Here is a 20,578-nt window from a genome sequence, read left to right as displayed (position 1 = left end):
AATAATTCACCAAATGTACTTGAATCACACCGAGCGATGTGTACATCTTCAGATGTAGTAGTGCAAGCAGAATAAGTAAGCATTTATCAAGAAGAACCATATATTGTTTTCCTAAAAGTACCACAGGTTTGGGGGCACCTAAGCACACTACATTGCACGCTTCTGTGTATCATAGATACACAGTTGAGAAATACTTGAAGATTCAGTCTCAATTAAGAAAAGTAACCTAAAAGATCCAAATAGGCTATATTTAAGACAAGCATGCAGGCCAGTCAAAGTAAATATCAGAAATGACAGGAGGGTAATGTTCTCTCCAAGTGAGTGCTATAGCCCTTGAGGCTACCATGTTAAACACGTAGTCAGGGTTTCACTGAAATAATGGAGATAACATTTTTGACACACAGTCTAGCTGTAATGACCAAACTCATTCCAAGCACGTCAGACCTGGGAACACTGGCTTTTTACATCATCACAAAAGAGAGAGGAAGCTTTTCAAATATATCCTCAGGCCTGTGATATTTCTAACAGTACTATAAAACAAAATACGTACTGAGGTGTAAGGTTCAACACAAAGGGTAGCATTTGTGGGTTCCCTAATAGGAAGCTTATGCATCCTTTGTCCTAAAATGAACTTTGAAGCACCAGGATGCATCAGAGCCAACACGTTTTATCAAGAAGATTGATTCTAGTGAAACTCAAGGCCTTCTGCAGTACTGTGCTTCATCATGCATCTAATGTTAGGTATACACATTGTAAGGAAGCCAATTTTATATTCAGAGAATTCAGAAAGCAGTGCAAATGACACATGCAAAATGGAAACAGTAATGAGCTGAACCCTACTGTCAATTTCAAATGTCAGTGCCGATCTTGTGACTGATAATTACATTACTCTTTCTAGGAAAGTTTAGCACTAGACCAAAATTATATGTTTAGTTATTATTTATAGATTGTGACTTGTATAACTGACATGTTCATGACTATCAATTCTTGATTTGAATAATGCAGGGTATTATATAAGATGGACCGATACATCTGATGGGCTCTTTTCAGTAGTGCCCAGCAACAGGATGAGGACAAATGGCCATAAACTAAAACACAAGAAGTTTTACCTCAACGTGAGGAAGAACTTCTTTACACTGGGGGTGCAGAGCACTGGAACAGGCTGCCCAGGGAGATCATGGAGTCTCCCTCTCTGGAAACATTCAAAAGCCACACGCTCCTGTGTAACATGCTCTGGGTGGCCCTGCCTTTGGCAAGGGTGTTGGATTAGATGACCTCCAGAGGTCTTTTCCAACCCTAATGATATTGTGACCAAATTCTAAAGAAGTACTTCAAGACATACATACCTACCTTTTTGTAGGTAGGTAGCTAGGTAGCTAGGTAGATAGCACTGCTTGACAGCACTGCTCAGCACAGGGCAACCGAGGTCAGTTTTAACTGAAAGCCTTTACCCTAGCTCAGAGATTTTCTTACAATGCTTTGAACAACACAGAATGCACCTGCAATCTACAGCGCGGACCTCTACTAGAGAGGAGATAAGGTATAATATTCAATCTTACTTCTGTTTTCTGAAGGAATGTGGGAAGCTATCTGATTTATAAAATAAATGAGTACAATAAAGAAGCACATTTTCTATATGTCAATCCAAACATTTCTGTATTGCAGTTTTCTCCATTTAAATATTTATTTCCCAGCATAAAATAACACTGCAGAGACATTGATGCAGCATATAGAATGAAAGGCAAATGGGAGGTTTACAGAACAGCTAGTGTTTCTGAGGTTAAAGTGGACCTACACTGAAATTATAATGGCACTTTTTTTCTTTCTGCCTTCCCTTTTTAAAATTGTATGTAAATTCAAACCAAATGTTGACTGGAAAGTTTCTCCCTTTTTATATTCCACTTCTCTCTTCCAGGAATGCCAAACTCAGGAGTAGAGTGTCAGTAAAGACCGTCTAAACTGAAATGAAATTTCTGGTTTCACTTAGTCCCCTAGGCAAAATGTGCTTCCACTCTTCCCTAAAACATAGCAGGGAACATGGGGCTTTAAAACTCATAATATGAAAATCGCATTTTCTTATGAGACTTATTAATATGAAATGACTGAGTGATAGTCTCAACTTCCACTTAAATTAATAGTGGAGCATTTCATAGCCATTCCTCTGCCTTACCCTCACTAAACCATGGCGAGCTCACCTTGCTGGGCTTTTGAAACTAAGCCCATTTTGCAATTATTTTCTTTAATGTGTAAACCTACCGACATTTCCTATGCCTCAAAATGGCAACACATACATAATCTGCAAGGAGATGAACCATAACAGAGACATACTTCACTCCTCCAGCTCCTGCTCCCCAGCACTTCAGCAAACCATCGCAATCCCCTGTGTCCACTGCCATACATCCCAAGGCAGCCAGTCAGCCTGTCTATGGGGAAGCAAGACTGCTGCCCTCCACTCTAGCCCAAGAACTGGGCCATGCTCTTGAAGGAGCTGCCCTAGAAGGTATCCTCCAGGGGGCAGGTTTGTCTAAAAAGTGGCAGAGACCATGGAAGATAGCCCATCATCACTACAGCTCCACGTGCTCTGAGTCAGCATCCACCAGAGCCTAACTCCCATATCGCCTGCTGTAGCCCCAAGGAGAGCAGCCCTAGGGAGAGCACATTTCCTGTCTCCTTCCCCAGTGCTCCTTGCACAGGTTTGGCTATTTACATTATTGTAGCAGTCGAATTAAATGATGACCTAAAAAAACCCACATCTTACAATATCTGCCTGACTCCAAACTCAGAATATTTGAGGAACTCTATGAAATGAGTGCATGCATTTGGACAAGAAGTTGGTAACTGAACACTCTCTCCACTCTCAAATAGCCTCATGCCACAGATCCTGTTATAAAACCTAGGCTTGCTCCACCTCAAAACTTCACTGCTCTGATAGTTAGAAACTCTCACCCACATTTCACCTGTAATTTAATCATAGCTGTTTACCCTCACTTATTCTTGCTGCCAGTTCTGTGCACACATTTTTTTCCCTTGCCTAATACCAGACACTGATTTCTTCATAGACAGTGACTTTCCTATTTCTTTCTGGTATTGTAAATATTCCTTTAAATTCTATGTTGTGCATTCCCCACCAACCCCTCTCTACACTTTTCTGAGTAAGAGCCCAAACATTTCCAATAACTAAGCTGAAACCACAGGAGCATGAGTTTAACTGCATGGAAGGAGGAGAAAACTCAGATTTTTGTCCTTAGGACAGCAACTGGAGATGAGGTCAAACAGGTTACCTGGATAGAAAGAATTTGATAAAGCAAACCTATTAATTACTCAGGAAGAAGAAATCAAGGGTAGGAATTAACCAATTTACTATGCCAACTATCATTTCTACATCTTCCCCATGGGAAAGCTGTACACTAGTGTGCTGTGCAGACAACTTATGGTCTTCAGCAGTAGATTCTGGCTCCAGAAAGCAGAGCAGAAAAATGGCAGAGAGTTGATGAAACAGAGACATTCAAGCAGCTGCACCTTCAGGGATATCATTTTAAGCAATCGAGCCAAATCCTGATAAAGGAGAGGAGAGAAAGATTCACACAGGTTATTTCAGCAGCATCATACAGCAGGCTCAAGTCCAGTAGGGCAGCTGCCAGCTCAAGGCAGCATTGAGGTGGTGAAGCAGGACGTGACCCAGTGCCAGATCTTCCCTGCTGAGAGCTGCTGACTTTACATCTTCTAGAACTAAAAGTATCCCTCTAGAACATGGAGCTAACCAGAAGGAAAGAGCAGGCTGGAGTGATGGCAATCACTCTCACCAGGCAAACAGATGGGGAATTGGTAACTGAAGTAAATCAAAGAGTGATCACTACATCTGTTCCTCTTGCAAGCAAAAGCAGGCCAGAGAATGTAAGTGGACATACTGGGATGGAAAGTAACCACAGAATCACTCAAATACGGTTCTGGCAATGCAACCGAAACACTAGCAGCTCCCTAAATGTTTTAAGCCTAAGAAATAAGATGGGTGAATGGGAATATGTACTACAGTAAGAAAACACTCATGTTAGTAAGTGTGAGAGCAAGGCAATGTGACACTGTGACGTTAAGATATAACATGCATAGCACAGATAGAGTAGGCTGATGGAGAAATGATCAGGCTAAGCATGACAGTGAGCGACAGAGAACCTGTAAGAACTGAAATCCTAGCCCTAAACATGCAGAACAGTGGTTCTGCATTACTGGAGACTGGCTACCTTTACTCCTGGTTGCCCTGCCAGGCTGGCAACACCAACTGTAACATGCAGAGGAAGATGCAGAAAAGCAGGAAAGACAGGAAGCAGAACACTTGTAGAGGACTTTAATTATCCCTACACAGACTGGGGCAAAAATGGAATATAATGCAACATTTGTAGGTGCAGCACATTTGTAGGTGCTGTCTCAGAAAGCAGCTGCTTAGAACACATACAACTCTTAATTTGAAATGAACACAGATAAGGTAATGGGACAAACTGACAAAAGTGAACACTAACAAATTACAACAACAGATGGCATTCACCCTCCCCATTTGAACACAGCTCCAGGATGCAATAGCTGACTATGCATGCTAATAAGTGGTGTAAAGCTTCTTTTCTAAAACTAAATCCATATCTGAGGACCAGGAGGTGTTCTGAAAAGATCCCAGGTATGATCTGGGTACCTACAGGTCTTTACACCTGGTGTCAAATTCACAGAAATTACAGAAACAATCAATGGAAATACAATATGCGGAAACATTTCATATGGCTTTTGTAGGTTTCTCTCACAGACCTATTGGAGTTTATTTGAAAAGGTCAACAAGCCTGTGGATAAGGGTGATCTGCCTAATATAGTGTGCTTGAATCTCCAAAAGGCATTTGACATGGTACTCACAAAAGATTTCTTAGGAAACTAAGCAGCCGTGGCTTTAGAGGGAAAGTTCTTGGGTAAACAATTGGCTAAAAGATAAAAACAGAGGGTAAAGGGCATGGTCTTTCTTACAAAAGGGGAAACGGCACTGACAGACTTCCACATAGAGCTTTGCCAGAACCCATACTCTACAACCTGTTTCTAAATGACAAGAAGAGGCTAAGCAGTGAGGTGACAAAATTATTCTGAAAACAGGAGGGGCATTTGTGAAGAACTGCAGAAGGACCTTATTAAACAAAGCAACCAGGTAATAAGCCAATATAAGAAATTGGACGCAGACAAATACAGTCATGCACATGGGAGAAAATTCTAGTTTCATATGATAAAATTATGCCCTGCCCTTGGAAATGTCCATAGAAATGTCAGCTCCATATTTGCTCAAAAAGGCAAACTGAATTCTAGGACACATTACAAAAGGAGTAAAAAAAGCGAGGCAAAGAATATACTGCAGAAATATCTACATATATTTTCCTGTTAGCCTTTTCTTCCCCACAACTTCTGAAGCAACTGACACTATTCAAGCAAATTTAACAGAGGTAGCAATCTCAAATACTTCAGTTCCAAAACCTCAAACTTATTACTAGACGCTATAGAAAACAGAGACTTACTAATCTCCGCAACCTCAGAAGGATTTGATGCACAGCATACACCCCTCTCTTTTAATTTTAACTATTTTAACACTCCTACAGTAGCAGCCCAAGAAAATAAGAGTATGGCAAGCAGTAGCTATGCAATTCTTTCTGATCTAAGAACTGAAATTCACCCAACCTGACAGATATATATCTGTCTCCAAAACTCAAGGCATATTTAATGTCTGTCTGTGACTTTCTTCTCTAATTACTATCTATACTTTCTTCTCTATAACTATCTATACTTCTCTAATAACTATAACTAACTATACTATATAACTAGCAATAAAATCTGGTTTTATAAAAATAAATAGGTACTAAGATAAAGTACAACACCCCAAACAAAAATTAAACACTAAAATTTTGAACATAGATTTTCCCTCAGTTTTGGAGCATTTTTAAAGATATGTTCCATCAATTATGTGGAATTTACCCTGCAATTTACTGTAAGCTGAACTGACTGACAGCAGCAACCAAGATACCTCAGGCAAGCCAGGTCACTCAGACTTTTTGTTGTTGTTTCATGATTCAAGGTTGACCACACAAACTTTCACTTTCTGCAGAATGTTATGCTTGGTTGGTTAAATATGCAGGCAATTAACACAGAGATAACATGCCTTTAAATGGAGGTCCCATTGACCCCTATCTCCTGGCTGCAATCCTTTCTCTGAAAGTAGACAGCTTTGCAAAAATACTCAATTAATAAAAAGCCATGAATGGCAACAAGTCCATTTTAATTAATTTAAAAATAAATAGTGTTTACTGCTCTATATTTAGCAGGTTAATGAACAACACCACCATGATAAATACCACAAGCAACAAAGGAATGTGGCTGAAAGATCTTCACAGAGATTATATTAAAACCCAAAATAATTAAATTTCTGGGTTTCTCCTGCTCAGAATAAAACAGAATATTCTGTGAGCAATGAAGTAAACAATGCCTGACGTCATGCACATTTGAGCCCCATCTTTCTTGTCTCTTCCCATGTCCTATCCCAAGTGTGACACTACAACTTGCCACAGTAGGAGGTACTGTGCTCCATGACAAGTGTGCTCCTTACTGCTTCCACCCTCTCCTCCAACACTGGTACCTCCCTCCCAAACGCCGCGTTGGACAAAACCAGCTTAAGCGTGGCACTACCATAGATGAGCAAGTGGTGATTTACTGTGGTTACTTTAGGTGGAGTAAACCTACACCCACCCTGCACTTCCTGCAGCAGGAGCAATGAGTTTCCACCCCACATTAGATGCCTGCTTTCTGGAAATATTCAACTTGGTTGTATGAAAATAACAGTTCTCTGACATGTTTTCTTAAAACTGTAAAATTCCATGCAAATAAAAAGATAACAGCTTGGAGGCTCTGAAAATATAAACCAAACTAAAGGGGTTTTAGTTTGGATTTTTTTTTTTTTTAATAAAAGAAAAAATGAAACCATTTGTTGTTTTTCTTTCAAATCAAACTTCTAGTTTGGGGGTCCAGAGGAACCACATATCACACCACTGCCATCTAATGGATCACTGGTCCCAAGGAAGACCCAGTCAGACAAAAACTATTTCATCAAGTAGGAGAGTGGTTTTTACCACCCAAAACATGGCCTCTTCCTTTTCTCATATATAAATTTAGCTCTTCTCTAAACATTCTGGGTTAAAAAATCTCACTAAATGTTATCCAAATGTATGACTATTCTCAGGAGAGCTGAAAGACTTTTTTGGGGTTTTCTTTTTGTGAGAATTTAGTATTTCACAAAAATGTTATTTAACTCCATTTAAAGTCATAAGATCACTCACAGAACCTAAATTAATTGTGGACCTGCTCTTTTTCAAAGCCCTGGGCTGCAAAGTCCACAGGACAAGGTTGGGTTTTTAATTCATTTTTACGGAGCACAACTGTTTTCTCTACTGTTGCTCAGCACCCAGAGCTTTACTGCTGTACAGCTACCAAAACCTAAAGAGACAGAGTAATATTAATAATGCACTCCACTTCCTTGTGCAGCACTGGTGTGGGTGGGTTTTTTGGTCAGCACTGACAGAGGTACATCTTTATTGCCAGAGGTTATGATTTTTCTCCTGTGTTGCACATATATACCTGCTCTAGTGGTCCTACACCATCTCCAGACATGCAGCCCTCAAATACCCAGAAATACAGGTTTAATAAAAATGATGGCAAGGTCTATTAGTGTTTTACTTCCACAGTGTATTATCTACCAAGAAAGAAAATATTTACTTTAATTCACTTGGGTCAGAGTTCTACTCTTCCAAACAAAATTTTCCCCACTATTAGGGGAGAATGAGAATAGTGAATTCTCTGATTGCTGGCATACCACAAAAGTGAAGTCAGGCTATAATTAACAGATCTGATTCAGAACAGTTCCTGCTGAATGACGGTCTGTCAATTGGATTTATTATCAGATTATCACTATATCAAGTAAGGATTTATTTTGCATATGCTATATATTCTGAGAGCATGCAATGAAGTTGGCTCTAGCAAAAATTAAGAGCTGGGCACTGTCCTCCTCTGCATCTGCCTGGGGGTTTCCACAGGTTAGCTGTGCACTGAAGGTCTTGAAACTCTTGAGAAACCAGCTTCTCAGCAGAGTAACCCTGCTTTTAGAAGAGATGAACTGCCTTCAAGCAACCTGAGACTAAGCAGATTTACTGGTACATATGAGATGCTGTATCATGGCATCAGAGAAAAAATTTAAGCAAAGTGATTCTGCGAGACAGTTGAAAAAGCCAATACACTGCAAATAGGCATTCAAAGCTGGTTATGAGCCGCTGTTCAAAGAGAAAAATTTCTCTTCTGCTCACTTCTGAGATATGAAATAGATATTTCCAAGTCTGCTGAGACCATTAAGAGCCTACTAACGTTACCCAGTCCCAAAATGTACTTCAAACGCATGCCAAGCTATTGGCAAAGTTTTATACAGACCAATAAATCAAAACATTAATCACTGTGTATAAATGGAAATTTTACTTTTTTTATTTCTCTGGAAGGAAACAAAATTAAACCAATTATTTGTCAGTGATATGGGCCTGCAAATTCTGGAAGCAGTAAATTAAGAATAATCACAGATCAGATATGTCACTGAATATTTGAGCATCTTGGGTCTCCTTACAGAAAATATTTGCTAGGCCATCAGTTCATTTATGAAAAGATAATGACCAGGAAATATTTCCCTTAATTGCAAAGAAGCCGCTTAAGAAAGTGTCTGGGGAACTAATTAGAAAGGAGCTTCTTCTGTAGAGGACCTGGCCTTAAACTCTATAAGCAGTTTTTAGAGGACTTAAGATGAAGCACTGCTCAGATGCAGTCAAGAATGTTTGCTGATGTGCAGCAACACTTTGCAGACATGAAGATTGGTACATCTCTGAGTTCTCACCAAGGCAGGGCAGTGGTCAGTGCTGGCACACTCCAGCTATGATGACTTGCTTAGTACGACTCATCAAATCCTCTCTTATTTCACTTCAGCAAATGTGAAAAGCATACAAAAACATACAAACAGGAGAATCTCTACCTTCAAGATGAAGTGGGAGTTTGCAAAACGTTTGCATGTTTGCCAAGACATGTAACGCCTGCTGGCCAACTCAAGAAGTACCAGAAAAATAGTTCACCCAACAGCATCACATGCTCCACCCGAGTACCACTGCTTCTTTATAGAATCACAGAATCAGCTGGGTTGGAAAAGACCTTCAAGATTATCAAGCCCAACCGCTACCTCAGGACTGCCAAGTCCACCACCAAACCCTGTCACTAAGGGCATCTACATGGGTTTTGAACACTTCTAGGGATGGTGATTCCACCACTGTAAGTTCCAGGGGATAGTTACATATATATATATATATATATATATATATGTGTGTGTGTGTGTGTGTGCGTGTGCATATATATACACATATATATATGATGATATAAAACAAGAGTAGATTAAAAAAACACACAAACAGAAATGCAAACAAACAAACTAATGCACAAAATAATCACCACATCTATTGTCTATCCCAGCATCAAAAATAGGACTGATTTGTTACACAGGTCTAGAGTTTCAAAAATAAATAAGTCTGGTTTACAAATTATTTACTTTCTACAAGACTCACTTCCCCTTGAAGCACACTGCGTATGCCCTCCTAGTGTGAACAGTTTACAGTCTGTGATCAGGCACAGACCTACTTGGCTGGATTTTTTTTCTCCCTCAAAATGGCAATTCTGAGAATCATAAATAACACAGCACAGTTATTGCAATTTGAGCTTATTCCCAATAAATAAAATTTATTAACTAAATAGCTTTCTATGCAGCTTAGCTCTTTCTTCACTAGCTTATTATTTTACATAGACTTGCTTCATATTGCTAGTCACAACCAAATTGCGCCATCTCGAGTATAATAAAAACAGGAATTAATAATGTGAAAATGCATAACTCATATGATCACAAATAACCTTCATAGATTACATGCAAAAAAATACTTTCTAAAATTTAAAATTATCAAAGTATCTTGTTTAACATACCCACCCAGGTATATCTACTATATGCTCATAAGCTTTGTTTATCAGAATACTAGAGCAGAAGCTACCAGCTCATTAGCTCCAGTGCATTAGGGTACTTAGGGATGCTGTGAACTTAAGCAGATGAGTAACACCCCTGACACAAGGCAGCACAGACTCCTTTTGGGAGATATGAAACACTACCATGCTGTTCCAATTATCTCCAACATTTACAGTAAACCTCCAGTTATCCCATTTTTGTTACACAAATAAACTCTGAATTTATAAGACAGGTCATGGTAAATTTTAAGTACTGGTCTAAAAATAGTAAGGCAACTGGAGAAATAAAATTGCATGTGATATATGGTGGGTTAACACAGATGACCTCACAGCACTTTTTTTTTACCATAAACCCACCACAAGCCTAATGATTGCATATCTGCATCCCCAATTTTCATATTTTAAAAATGAATAGATCATTGTTAACATTTCTCAACAGGAAAAATGCCATAATGAAATATTAAAATCATAAACAGAGTCTCTATAGTTCCCCTCATCACATTAGGCACATTTCTCTCCTAAGACAAACACTGCTATTTAACACATTGAGTAATGCAAGGTTTGAAAAAACATACATAAAATGAAGAATATGCAGTTGAGGTGTTTGTCTCCTACACATTACTTGATTCACAGGTTTTAGTTATTAAAAAAATTCCCACAGGTGGGATTTCAGACTTTCAGTCATTCTTTTGTGCTCATCTTCTAAGGTCCTAGCAAAATGCTCAAAATCATATAAGCTCCTGATTAAACCAGGAAGTAAGTCTGCATGCATGCAATTAAAGTGTCTGCAAGGGCAGATGCAGATGACAGTAATTCATATGCTAAGAAACGGGCTTGTGTATTTGGCAGATTAACTGTTCTGTATTCCATTGCTATGAGGTATGGAAACTGTACTGTGAAACAACCATTACTCATTCCCCTGGCTCTAAGCACACAGGTCTATCAAAGGCAAGCCAGTCTGGAAAGGGTGGGAGGCAAGGGCTGGAAAGAGAAGAGTCTACACGTTTCAGATTAACGCTTCTCTTGAATGGTTTCTTTTATTTCATTTCCCTACTTTTTAGATTATCAAATATGGTAGACCCAGAAGGGAAATGCACAGGGGGAGAGGGAAAGAGGGGAGGGAAAGGGAAAAAACAAAAGCAGCCAAAACTCTGACTTGTTCATTAGGGGTTTTGTGTTTGAACATCTGAATGAATCATGTGTCTGTTTTTCATTATTCTCCATATGTGATTGTTCCTGCTTTGTTCAGTGGTTTCTGGCCATTTTGTCATGACTGTGCTTATTTTGTTCTATATATTATTCTATTACTATTCTGCTTCTCCTCTGCCTCACTTAGCAGTTATGCCACCAGCAAAGAGCAATCTGAAAATTAGAGGTTATGTCAAAAGGTTTCCCTAGTGAGTTCCCTTGCAGCATATATGATTACTTTAGACTGGACTGCTTAATTCATAACAGGGAGAAATCCTCATATAGCACTATTCCTTAGCATGAAAGGAATGTAGTGGGTATCCTTTTAAAAATCTGAGGAATACTGGAGAATGACTTAAAGCCCAATGAAGAATGTTTTCCTCATTTTTTCAAAAGGAAACCTAACACTTCATGCTAAGCAATAACTTATTTTAACACATCTGCTGTTACATGGGCTATTTAAAATAATTTCTTTGTTATATTAACTATTTTCCACATTCTCCAAAGTATAGAGCTCTACTCTGTTCTTTGGTCAACACACAAATGACCCTGAAATATAATCCAAAATCTCCAATCATGTGATAACTTCTTCTACGATCTCCTTGAATTTAGTCCACACTACTGCCTTGGATACACATCACAGGATGATGTGTTCATTTAATAACACATACTTTGCAGAAGGTGAGCAAGACCCAGAAGACTGGAGAGGAATAAACAAGTTACCTGGGTTTTGTTTTTTTGTTGTTGAAGATAATTTTATTTTAGGGTGTTTTTGGTTTTTTTTTAGTATTTGTTTTATTTTTAGGGAATGGATGTAGACTCCTGTGTATTAGAAACACATTCAACTTCTGGAAACATCTTATAGCAAATAGTCATATAAATCCATTCACAGACCCTCAAAGGTAACACATGATTAATACCATGCAGCATGGATTTAGCAAGAATAAATGTCACATCATGCTTCTGTCTAGTAGAGGTAACTAGCCTTATGGATAGGAAAATACTGCAGTTTTTAGTTAATCCTTGGTTGTCACTCATAACTTGAGCAAATGGCAGAAATATGATCTAGCTAAAACTGCTGTTATGTAAGTGCCAAACTATTTGGAAAATACAATCTAAAAAGAAGTTGTCAACAGCTCAGTGTTGTACTACCCAGTATACTTGAGAGGGTTTCCTCAAAAATTATCCTCAGGTCTGTTATTATTCAGTCTTTTCCAAATTATCTTGTCCAGTGGATTAGAGAAATCATTTATTAACTGTGAAGAGGATACTAGAGAGGTAAGTGCTACAACTACTCTGAAGATTTAAGATTAGAGAATAATTTTAGCAAATTAAGGAGTAGCCAGGAAAAAATAGGATAAAATTCAATGCAGACAATTGAAAAGTACTAGCTTTAAGAGGGAATAATCAACAGCACAAGCAGAGTACACAATAAGGAATGCCTGGCTGGCAGCAGCACTGGAGAAAACAATAACAGAACCAGAGGCTGCAGCAAATCTCTTTGCATAAATCGGCACTATTGTTCGCATGCAACAGCCCATGCCTCAGTAAAGGTATCTATATCTTAAATACATATAGCTATCTACATGGATGCATCAGCAAAGAGAACAGTCATGTGATCACAAAGATGACAAATTAAATTATCTCTCCACACTATTTTAAATGGTAGGATTTAGGTCATCTGATATCCCATGCCTGGCTCTAAGGTCTTCATGAAGTGAGATAATTGCAGAGAGACCTGCAAAGTGCTATAAACCAGAAACTTGAAACAAATTGGCTCTAAGGAAAAAGTGTAAGGACCAGTGATAAAATCTAAGGAAAATATATGGCAGACACATAGCAGTCTTCGTTTGCTGCAAAGAGGAAAGGAATAAACTGTTTTGCATCTCCACAAGGGAAAAGCAAAGAAGCAACAGGCTTAAATTGCATCAAGGAAGATTAGGATTAGACATTAGGAAACACTTCATTATAGTGAAGAGAGGGAGTACTATCAGGAGCTTGAATCTCCGTTGCTGGAGGCATTTGAGCTAAGGTTACAGAAACAACCCTCTGCAGTGGGTTAGAGCTGATCCTGCCCCAAGGCAGGTCCTGACCTCTTCAACCTTTTCAGGTCCCTTCCACTTCTGATTCCTGGGAAGCCTGCTTTTTGGTTTTTTTTGGTAGCCTTACTGAAGAAGGAAATTGTCGCTAGCATTTAAAGCAGCAAAACATCTACTTTTTTTTTTTTATGCCACAAAGCATACTGTTAATAAATCCAATTATGTTTATGATCTTTTAATGGTACCACTTAAGACATAAAGATCCATCTTTGAAAATACAAATAAATATCTCTGCCCTACAGTGTAATACAACAGCGTGAAAGCAAACTTTTACAAAGTTCCAACTCACTGTTACATAACCTCTACTACAATAATTTCAAATCTAACTGCAATATGAAGAACACCAAACCCAGATGTTTCTCTTTCTTGAAACTCTTAACATTCATATTTTTGACAGTCCTTTCATTTTACACTTTGTGTTTCACAAATAGATCCATTCCTTTCCTTGTTTACCACTGGCAATGGGAACAGGACGTTCTGATCACACGGCACATTTGTGGAGTCACACATACACTTAAAAATACCCCAAAAAGTTTAGAACAATCATTGAGCACGCTTACCCCAAATTCTCTCCACCACCCTTCAAGCACCCAGTTGAAGCATCTGCACCAACATCACAGAGGTTTCAGACAACCAAGCAGAAACAAATACATTTCCCTCTCCCACAGGCTTCATCCCATTATTCAACATACAGTCCCGTTCAAATTCAACTCCATCTGCTTGATTTGTGCTGCCATTCCAGAGGGACAAATTTCAGAAAAGAGATAGAGTTGACACATGAGTTAACAGAGAACATGTCAGTCTTGTATAGTAGTGGGAAGGGAGACAAGGACCTACATGTCTTTGTCCCCAAGGGAAGTTCTTAGCTGGAGTGTAAGACAGCGAAGTGTGGCCCCAGGATAACCCCAGCCTACCTGATCATGTAGTTTCTATTTCTCATTCCCCACGAGACCCCTCCAGATCTCCTAGGCCTATGGTCTAACACCTTCCCACCCCAGAACCTCATCCTCAAGCCCTCCTACCCTAAAACCCTTCCTGTCCCACCACAGAACTCTTTCCTCCTTGCTAAACCACTTAAGAACCCACTTGATCCACTCAGCCCTTTGTAGTTCTATCATGCTCCAAGTCCCCCTCTCCTTACAGCACTTCATGCTGCATCTTGTCTCCACAACACAAACCTTCCAGCCATGCAGCAGCCAGCAGCAGGCATGTCTATCTCCTCCCAGCTCCAAAACTGCAAGGCTCACCTCTGTGCCCAGCTGGCCACCCTGCCAGGGCTTTCTGCACTTGGCCTAGCGTGTCTTCCCACAAGGGTATTCCTTCATAATACAATAAAAATGCCAACAAAACCAAAGCAAAATACCCCAACCTATCACCCAAACACAAAAAAAACAACAAAACAAACCAAGTCTTGATCCTGGTGTGGTAATGTCCTGGGTTCAGCAGTAGCAGTCATTTTTCTCCTCCTTGGTAGCTGGTGCAGTGCTGTGTTTTGACTTTCAGCTCGGGAACAGTGCTGATAACAATGATGTTTTGGTTTGGCCAAGGACTTTGTGAGCCTCATGCTCTGCCAGGGAGGAGGGGAAGCCAGGAGGAAGCAGAGACAGGACACCTGACCCAAGCTAGCCAAAGATGAATTCCATACCATAGCACGTCATGCCCAGGATGTAACTGGGAGTCAGAAGGGCTGGGACTGCAGAGTTGGAGGAGGTATGGGTTGGGCGAGTTATCGGTCGGCTGGTGGTGAGGTGATGTATTCTCTCCCTTTGTTATTTCCTTTATCATTGTTATTATTGGTGGTAGCAGTAGTGATTTGTGTTATACCTTAGTTACTAAACTGTTCTTATCTCAACCTGTGGGAGTTGCATTCTTTTCAATTCTCCTCTCCTTCCCTCCGGGAGTAGGGGGAGGGAAAGCGGGGGGGAGTGAGTGAACGAGTTACCTGACTGGGTTTAAACCACGACAGGTAATCAAAGAAATAGAGAGTAATGTTATCAGAAGAGGTCCCAGGAAAGAAAACGCACAATCAGGCGAAAGTAAATGCATGGTAGTGCCACAGAGATGGGCCATGACTGATGGGATTGTTGACAGTTTCTAGGACTAAAATTGCAGTCTTCTAACTTATTTTTCCCTTCAGTCACTAATGGATGCTGTTGCTGGCAGGCAATAAAGGCACACACTTCTAGAGGTTTCAAGAACACCTCTGGTACAGATGGCAGGATTTTGCCTCATCTCATAATTTCCTCAAATGCCTTTGCTGCTTCTCTTCACAGCCTTATCTGGTCACTCATTAAATGTATTCCTGTACGGCAATGGTTTGGTTTTTTTTTCACTAATTCACATAGAAATGCTGTCCAGAATCTGCTTCTTATCAGAAGAACACACTCCAGTAGTTCTTACTACTGCAAAAGGATCCTGTATACTACTAGCATAAAGTTACAGAGTCTTTTCAAAGCACAGCTTCTCCCCCATAGGGTTCATGGCTCTTCAGACTGGTAAATGAACAACAACTCTAGTCCTGAGATGCTACTAGACATACTAGTCAATATTTATCTAGGCAAATATAGCTATACACATGCACAAAACATACTTCACTAAAAAAGGCTTTCATAAATTAGTAAGAAAATTAAGAACAAAACTGGAAGAGGAATCATTTTTGTATCACCGTACTACAACCTGTGGATCTGTGTGTGTCATAAAGAATATATTCTTGCAATAGTATAGCCCAAGACTTCACAAAAATAGGAAAAAATAAACCAGGTTTTGCTTGGGAAACTTTTCCCAAAGGTTTCACAGTTTTATATGGGAAATCAATTTGCATCACTGATAATATCATTCAAATCAGACAACACTATGTGGTTAGAAGGTGATTTACTTTTCTGCCGAAGCAATTTGATACTTGTTCTGATTTGTGATTTTCATTTTGTTTGTTAATGAAAAAAATTAATGAGCAATGTTACTGGAAACACAACTCAAAGCTGTGGCATTATTAAATATGCTTGTAATATACTGTACATTATGTTGATTGCACAGTTGGAGCAAAAGCCTTGGCAGGCAAGCTACCAGTCAATCATTCAAACAGACAATGAACTCAGAGGGCGGACGCTTTGCACATACCTTTGCACTGATTTGTGTTTTTGTCAAGAATTGCCTTTGTGGATACAATTTTCCCATACCTGTAGAGAATACAAAAAACAGAAACACATGTTACTGTATCTTAACAACATACATAGCTATTTTTGCGCACATGTAACACACATACTAGGAAGAGATCTAGTGCTCCTGAAAACATGTTTGCCTGATACTCCTGGAGAGATTCCTTCTCTGCAGTTCAACAAACACTTTTAGGGTTCACTTTAAAAGCAGCACTGGTCATTTACCACACCCTGTCCATCCCTGGTCACTACACAGCACTGCCAGCATAAATTACAATAATAGCAACGAATTTAGGGCATCAGCAGGAGGAAAAGAGAATTCTTTGGTTAAATTACTTAGGTTTCCTTATTTTTTTTAATTTTCTTTTACTATTGTTTTTCTTTTTAACTGCCAAACAAGGCTTGTTTTAACAGAGATGGACCAGATACCTAGAGGATTAACAAAACTGTAGGAATTTTTGTCATTTGTGTTCATGTGTGCATCCATGCCTGCACATACACACTCTAAATTTCTGGTTTGGATAAACAGAAGCTTTAAGGTTTATGTGCACCTAGCTCTTTCCAAGATGAATGCTGATACTTAGTTGAATTTATATTACTTCCCATAGATAGCATGGCACTGCACTGCATTTTGATAGACTTAGCATGATTAATATGGATTTTGGGCAGCTACAACTTGTTGCATGAAGCAACTAGACCATAAAATAGATATCTATCTTTGCCTCACAGAGTTTAAAACAACAGACTTAATAGTAAGTATACAAAACCTTGGTAAAAGGTGACAGAAGACAGCATTTATAGAATCATAGAATTGTTAGGGTTGGAAAGGACCTTAAGATCATCTAGCTCCAACCCCCCTACCGTGGGCAGGGACACCTTACGCTAAATCATATCACCCAAGGCCTCGTCCGACCTGGCCCTGAACACTGCCAGGGATGGAGCATTCACAACCTCCCTGGGCAACCCATTCCAGTGCCTCACCACCCGCACAGGAAAGAGGCAAAGAAGTCATCATTCAGAACCTCGGCCTTCTCCAAATCCAGGGTAGCCAGTTCTCCTGAGAGCTTCCTGAGGGGGTCTACATTCTCCCTACTCTGTTTTTTATTTGCTATGTACTTGTAGAATCCCTTCCTGTTATCTTTAATACCTCTAGCTAAGTTTAATTCTAACTGGGCCTTAGCTTTCCTAACCTGCTCCCTAGCTTCCCGGACAACATCCCTGTACTCTTCCCAGGCCACCTGTCCTTGCTTCCACTTTTTATAAGCCTCTTTTTTCATTTCAATTTTCCTCTGCAGCTTCTTATCCATCCAAGGAGGTCTCCTGTCCCTCCTGCTGCACTTCCTTCTGGTTGGGATGCAACGCTCCTGAGCTTGTAGCAGGTGATCCTCGAATATCAACCAGCAGTCTTGGGCCCCTCTGCCCTCTAGGGCTGTATCCCATGGAACCTTCCTAAGCAGGTTCCTGAAGAGGCCAAAGTCTGCTCTCTTGCAGTCCAGGGCAGTGAGCTTGCTGCACGCTCTTCTCACTGTCCTGAGGATCTCAAATTTGAGCATCTCCTGATCGCTGCATCCAAGGCTGCCCTGGAGAGTCACATTTCCAACGAGCCCTTCCCTGTTGGTGAGCACGAGGTCAAGCATGGCACCTCTCCTTGTCGTATCCTCTATTACTTGCAGAAGGAAGTTGTCTTCTACACAATCGAGGAACCTCCTGGATTGCTTGTGCCGGGCCGTACCGTCCTTCCAACAGATGTCAGGGTGGTTGAAGTCACCCATGAGAACAAGGGCCTGTGAGCGTGAGGCTTTTCCCATCTGTCTATGGAGTGCTTCATCCGCAGGTTCTCCTTGATCAGGCGGTCTGTAACAGATCCCCACAGTAATGTCTCCCATAGCTATATTCCCTTTAACCCTGACCCACAAACTCTCTGTGGACTGCTCACCTGTCCCCAGACAGAGTTCCATACTCTCCAGCCTATCCCTAACATAAAGGGCAACCCCCCTTCCCTGCATGCCGGGCCTGTCATTTCTAAAGAGCCTGTAACCTTCCATTCTAACACTCCAGTCATAGGAGCCATCCCACCATGTTTCTGTGATGTCTATTATATGATACCCCCATAGACGTGCCCACATCTCTAATTCCTCTTGTTTGTTCCCCATGCTACGGGCATTTGCATAGAGGCATCTGAGCTGAGCTCCAACTGAAGCCGGCTCATTGGCTGGAGCGGCTGGGATATCTCTACATTGCTGCGAGCATTTATTATTATATATGCTGGCAACTGACTGGGTGTGTTGGGGTGGAATGATGCCCCCCTCCCCCAGCACATCTAGTTTAAAGCCTCCTTGACCAGCCTGGCAAGCCTCCTACCAAAACTGCTCTTTCCCTTCTTTATCAGACCAGCTCCACCAGCCCCCACTAGACCTGGCCTACAAACTTGGGTCCCGTGTTCAAGACACCCAAACCCCTGACTATGACACCACCCTTTTAACCATTTATTAACCTGGCCAATCCTCCTAGCTTTTTTTAGGTCCTCCCCTGTATCCCTGTATTATGGCTGAATATAAGACTTCAGGAGAATAAGGAAAATCATTTTATTTCTCAAGTCACTGGTATATCTTGGTCCCTGTTTCACTGAAGAGAACTTCCTCTAAAATGTCCTTTCCCAGTTTTTTTTTAAAGAGCATTACTAGTACTCTGATGGGTTGGGCTTTCATTTGGAAGAGTTGTCCATGAAACGCAACGTTCACCATCAATGAAAGATGTATTATTATAAAAGATTATGATAAAATTAAACATTCTAATGACAAAGCAACACTCATGGAAAATAACCAACAGTTCACCAATTATAAAACCCTGAAATGTATGGCAGACCAATTTTTTTATTTGGTTAATCTTTATTAACAGCAGTATAAATTTAGTGTTAGTGACTTTTATTTGAAATCCAGAAACCAGGATGTGGAAGATCTTGCTGCAATTCCCTTCTCTGCCTCAGGAGGAAACCTGTGTCTCTTGCTATAGAGAAAAGGACTCGGAACAGTCAGAGCACTGTACTACATCTTCAAGTCATGATCTTTTCTGCCCTACCAGTTTGCAAACATACCCAGTAAACCAGGAAAAACACACACACACACAAAAAGAAAGGGACAGGGAGCCAAACAGGGAATGGTACCATCACTCCCAGCAAATACTTTCTCATGAGCAGGAAGCAGCAGCAATGGGGAAAAGACTGAGAAAAGCCTCCCTGCACATACTCTTTGGTACCAGCAAAGAAGATTTAGAGCAATTTTGTGCCTGCAAAAGTTCTCATCTCAAATTTCCACACTGCAAGTGACATGTAACCACTTAGCTTTAGATAAAAGACTGTCCCTCCATCTCTCTTCACTCTGTTTTTGTGACTGATGCAAAGTGAGACTTTCCATTTCACTGTTTTTCCTTTCCCTAAGAACCCACAAAGGCATTTGTTTCCATTTGACTTTCATTTTGGGGAGGAAAAACATGCTTTGCTTTATTTCAGACTGAAACCAGTCAAGAGGAGGGTGAACTGACCTAATGGCATTAAGAGTTTGTACAATCTAAGTTGAGCCCTAATTCAGCCATCTTTTAGGAACAACAACAACAAAAATAATCATATAAGCCTTCCTCTCCTTCACACCCTCTCCTTTTTTGATGGCTCTGTAGAGAGGCAGGATTTTGTGCTCTGAAAGCAGACGTAATTGACTGTATACTCCACCATAATGGGTATATGCGCAGCTAGCTGTGGGGTCTATTTTTGCCATAGCTGCCTCCACTCCAAACACATTTAATGTTAACCATGAGATCACATGCTTTTCTAACCTCAGATGTCTTTATACTCACTTATGTTCCACTTAATTTTATAATTATTCATGGTAACACCTGAAGTTGACTTTGGCCCCAAAGACATTAGAGTCTTCACATATCTTAAGAAGGCAAAGTCAAATTCTCCACCAGAGTGGGCCAACCTACCCAGCAGGAAATTTGGCCTGTGTGGTGCATCTTCATTTATTTAAATAATTTAGGTTTAAA

General features: G+C 40.2%; 2 protein-coding genes across 11 annotated transcripts in view; one reads left to right on the top strand and one right to left on the bottom strand.

Annotated features, from left to right (window-relative positions):
• The window catches only part of RBMS3 (RNA binding motif single stranded interacting protein 3), a 729,877-nt gene that overhangs the window by 309,358 nt on the left and 399,941 nt on the right, over positions 1 to 20,578 (bottom strand). For all 10 annotated transcript variants that reach the window (XM_062603533.1, XM_062603531.1, XM_062603532.1 and 7 more), the window contains one exon: positions 16,503 to 16,561. In XM_062603533.1, coding sequence (XP_062459517.1) covers positions 16,503 to 16,561 — 59 coding nt within the window. The remainder of the gene's footprint in view (positions 1 to 16,502; positions 16,562 to 20,578) is intronic.
• LOC134155902 (aggrecan core protein-like) overlaps positions 1 to 20,578 on the top strand; it is a 667,433-nt gene that overhangs the window by 498,505 nt on the left and 148,350 nt on the right. The gene's annotated exons all lie outside the window — the stretch shown is intronic.

The sequence above is a fragment of the Pezoporus occidentalis genome, unplaced genomic scaffold (genome assembly GCF_034315485.1).
Source record: "Pezoporus occidentalis ecotype Australia unplaced genomic scaffold, CSIRO_AGI_Poc_V1 ctg80, whole genome shotgun sequence".
Classification (NCBI taxonomy): Eukaryota; Metazoa; Chordata; class Aves; order Psittaciformes; family Psittacidae; genus Pezoporus; species Pezoporus occidentalis.
The sequence above is the reverse complement of the archived record's forward strand: the minus strand, read 5'-3'. Positions and strand labels throughout refer to the sequence as shown.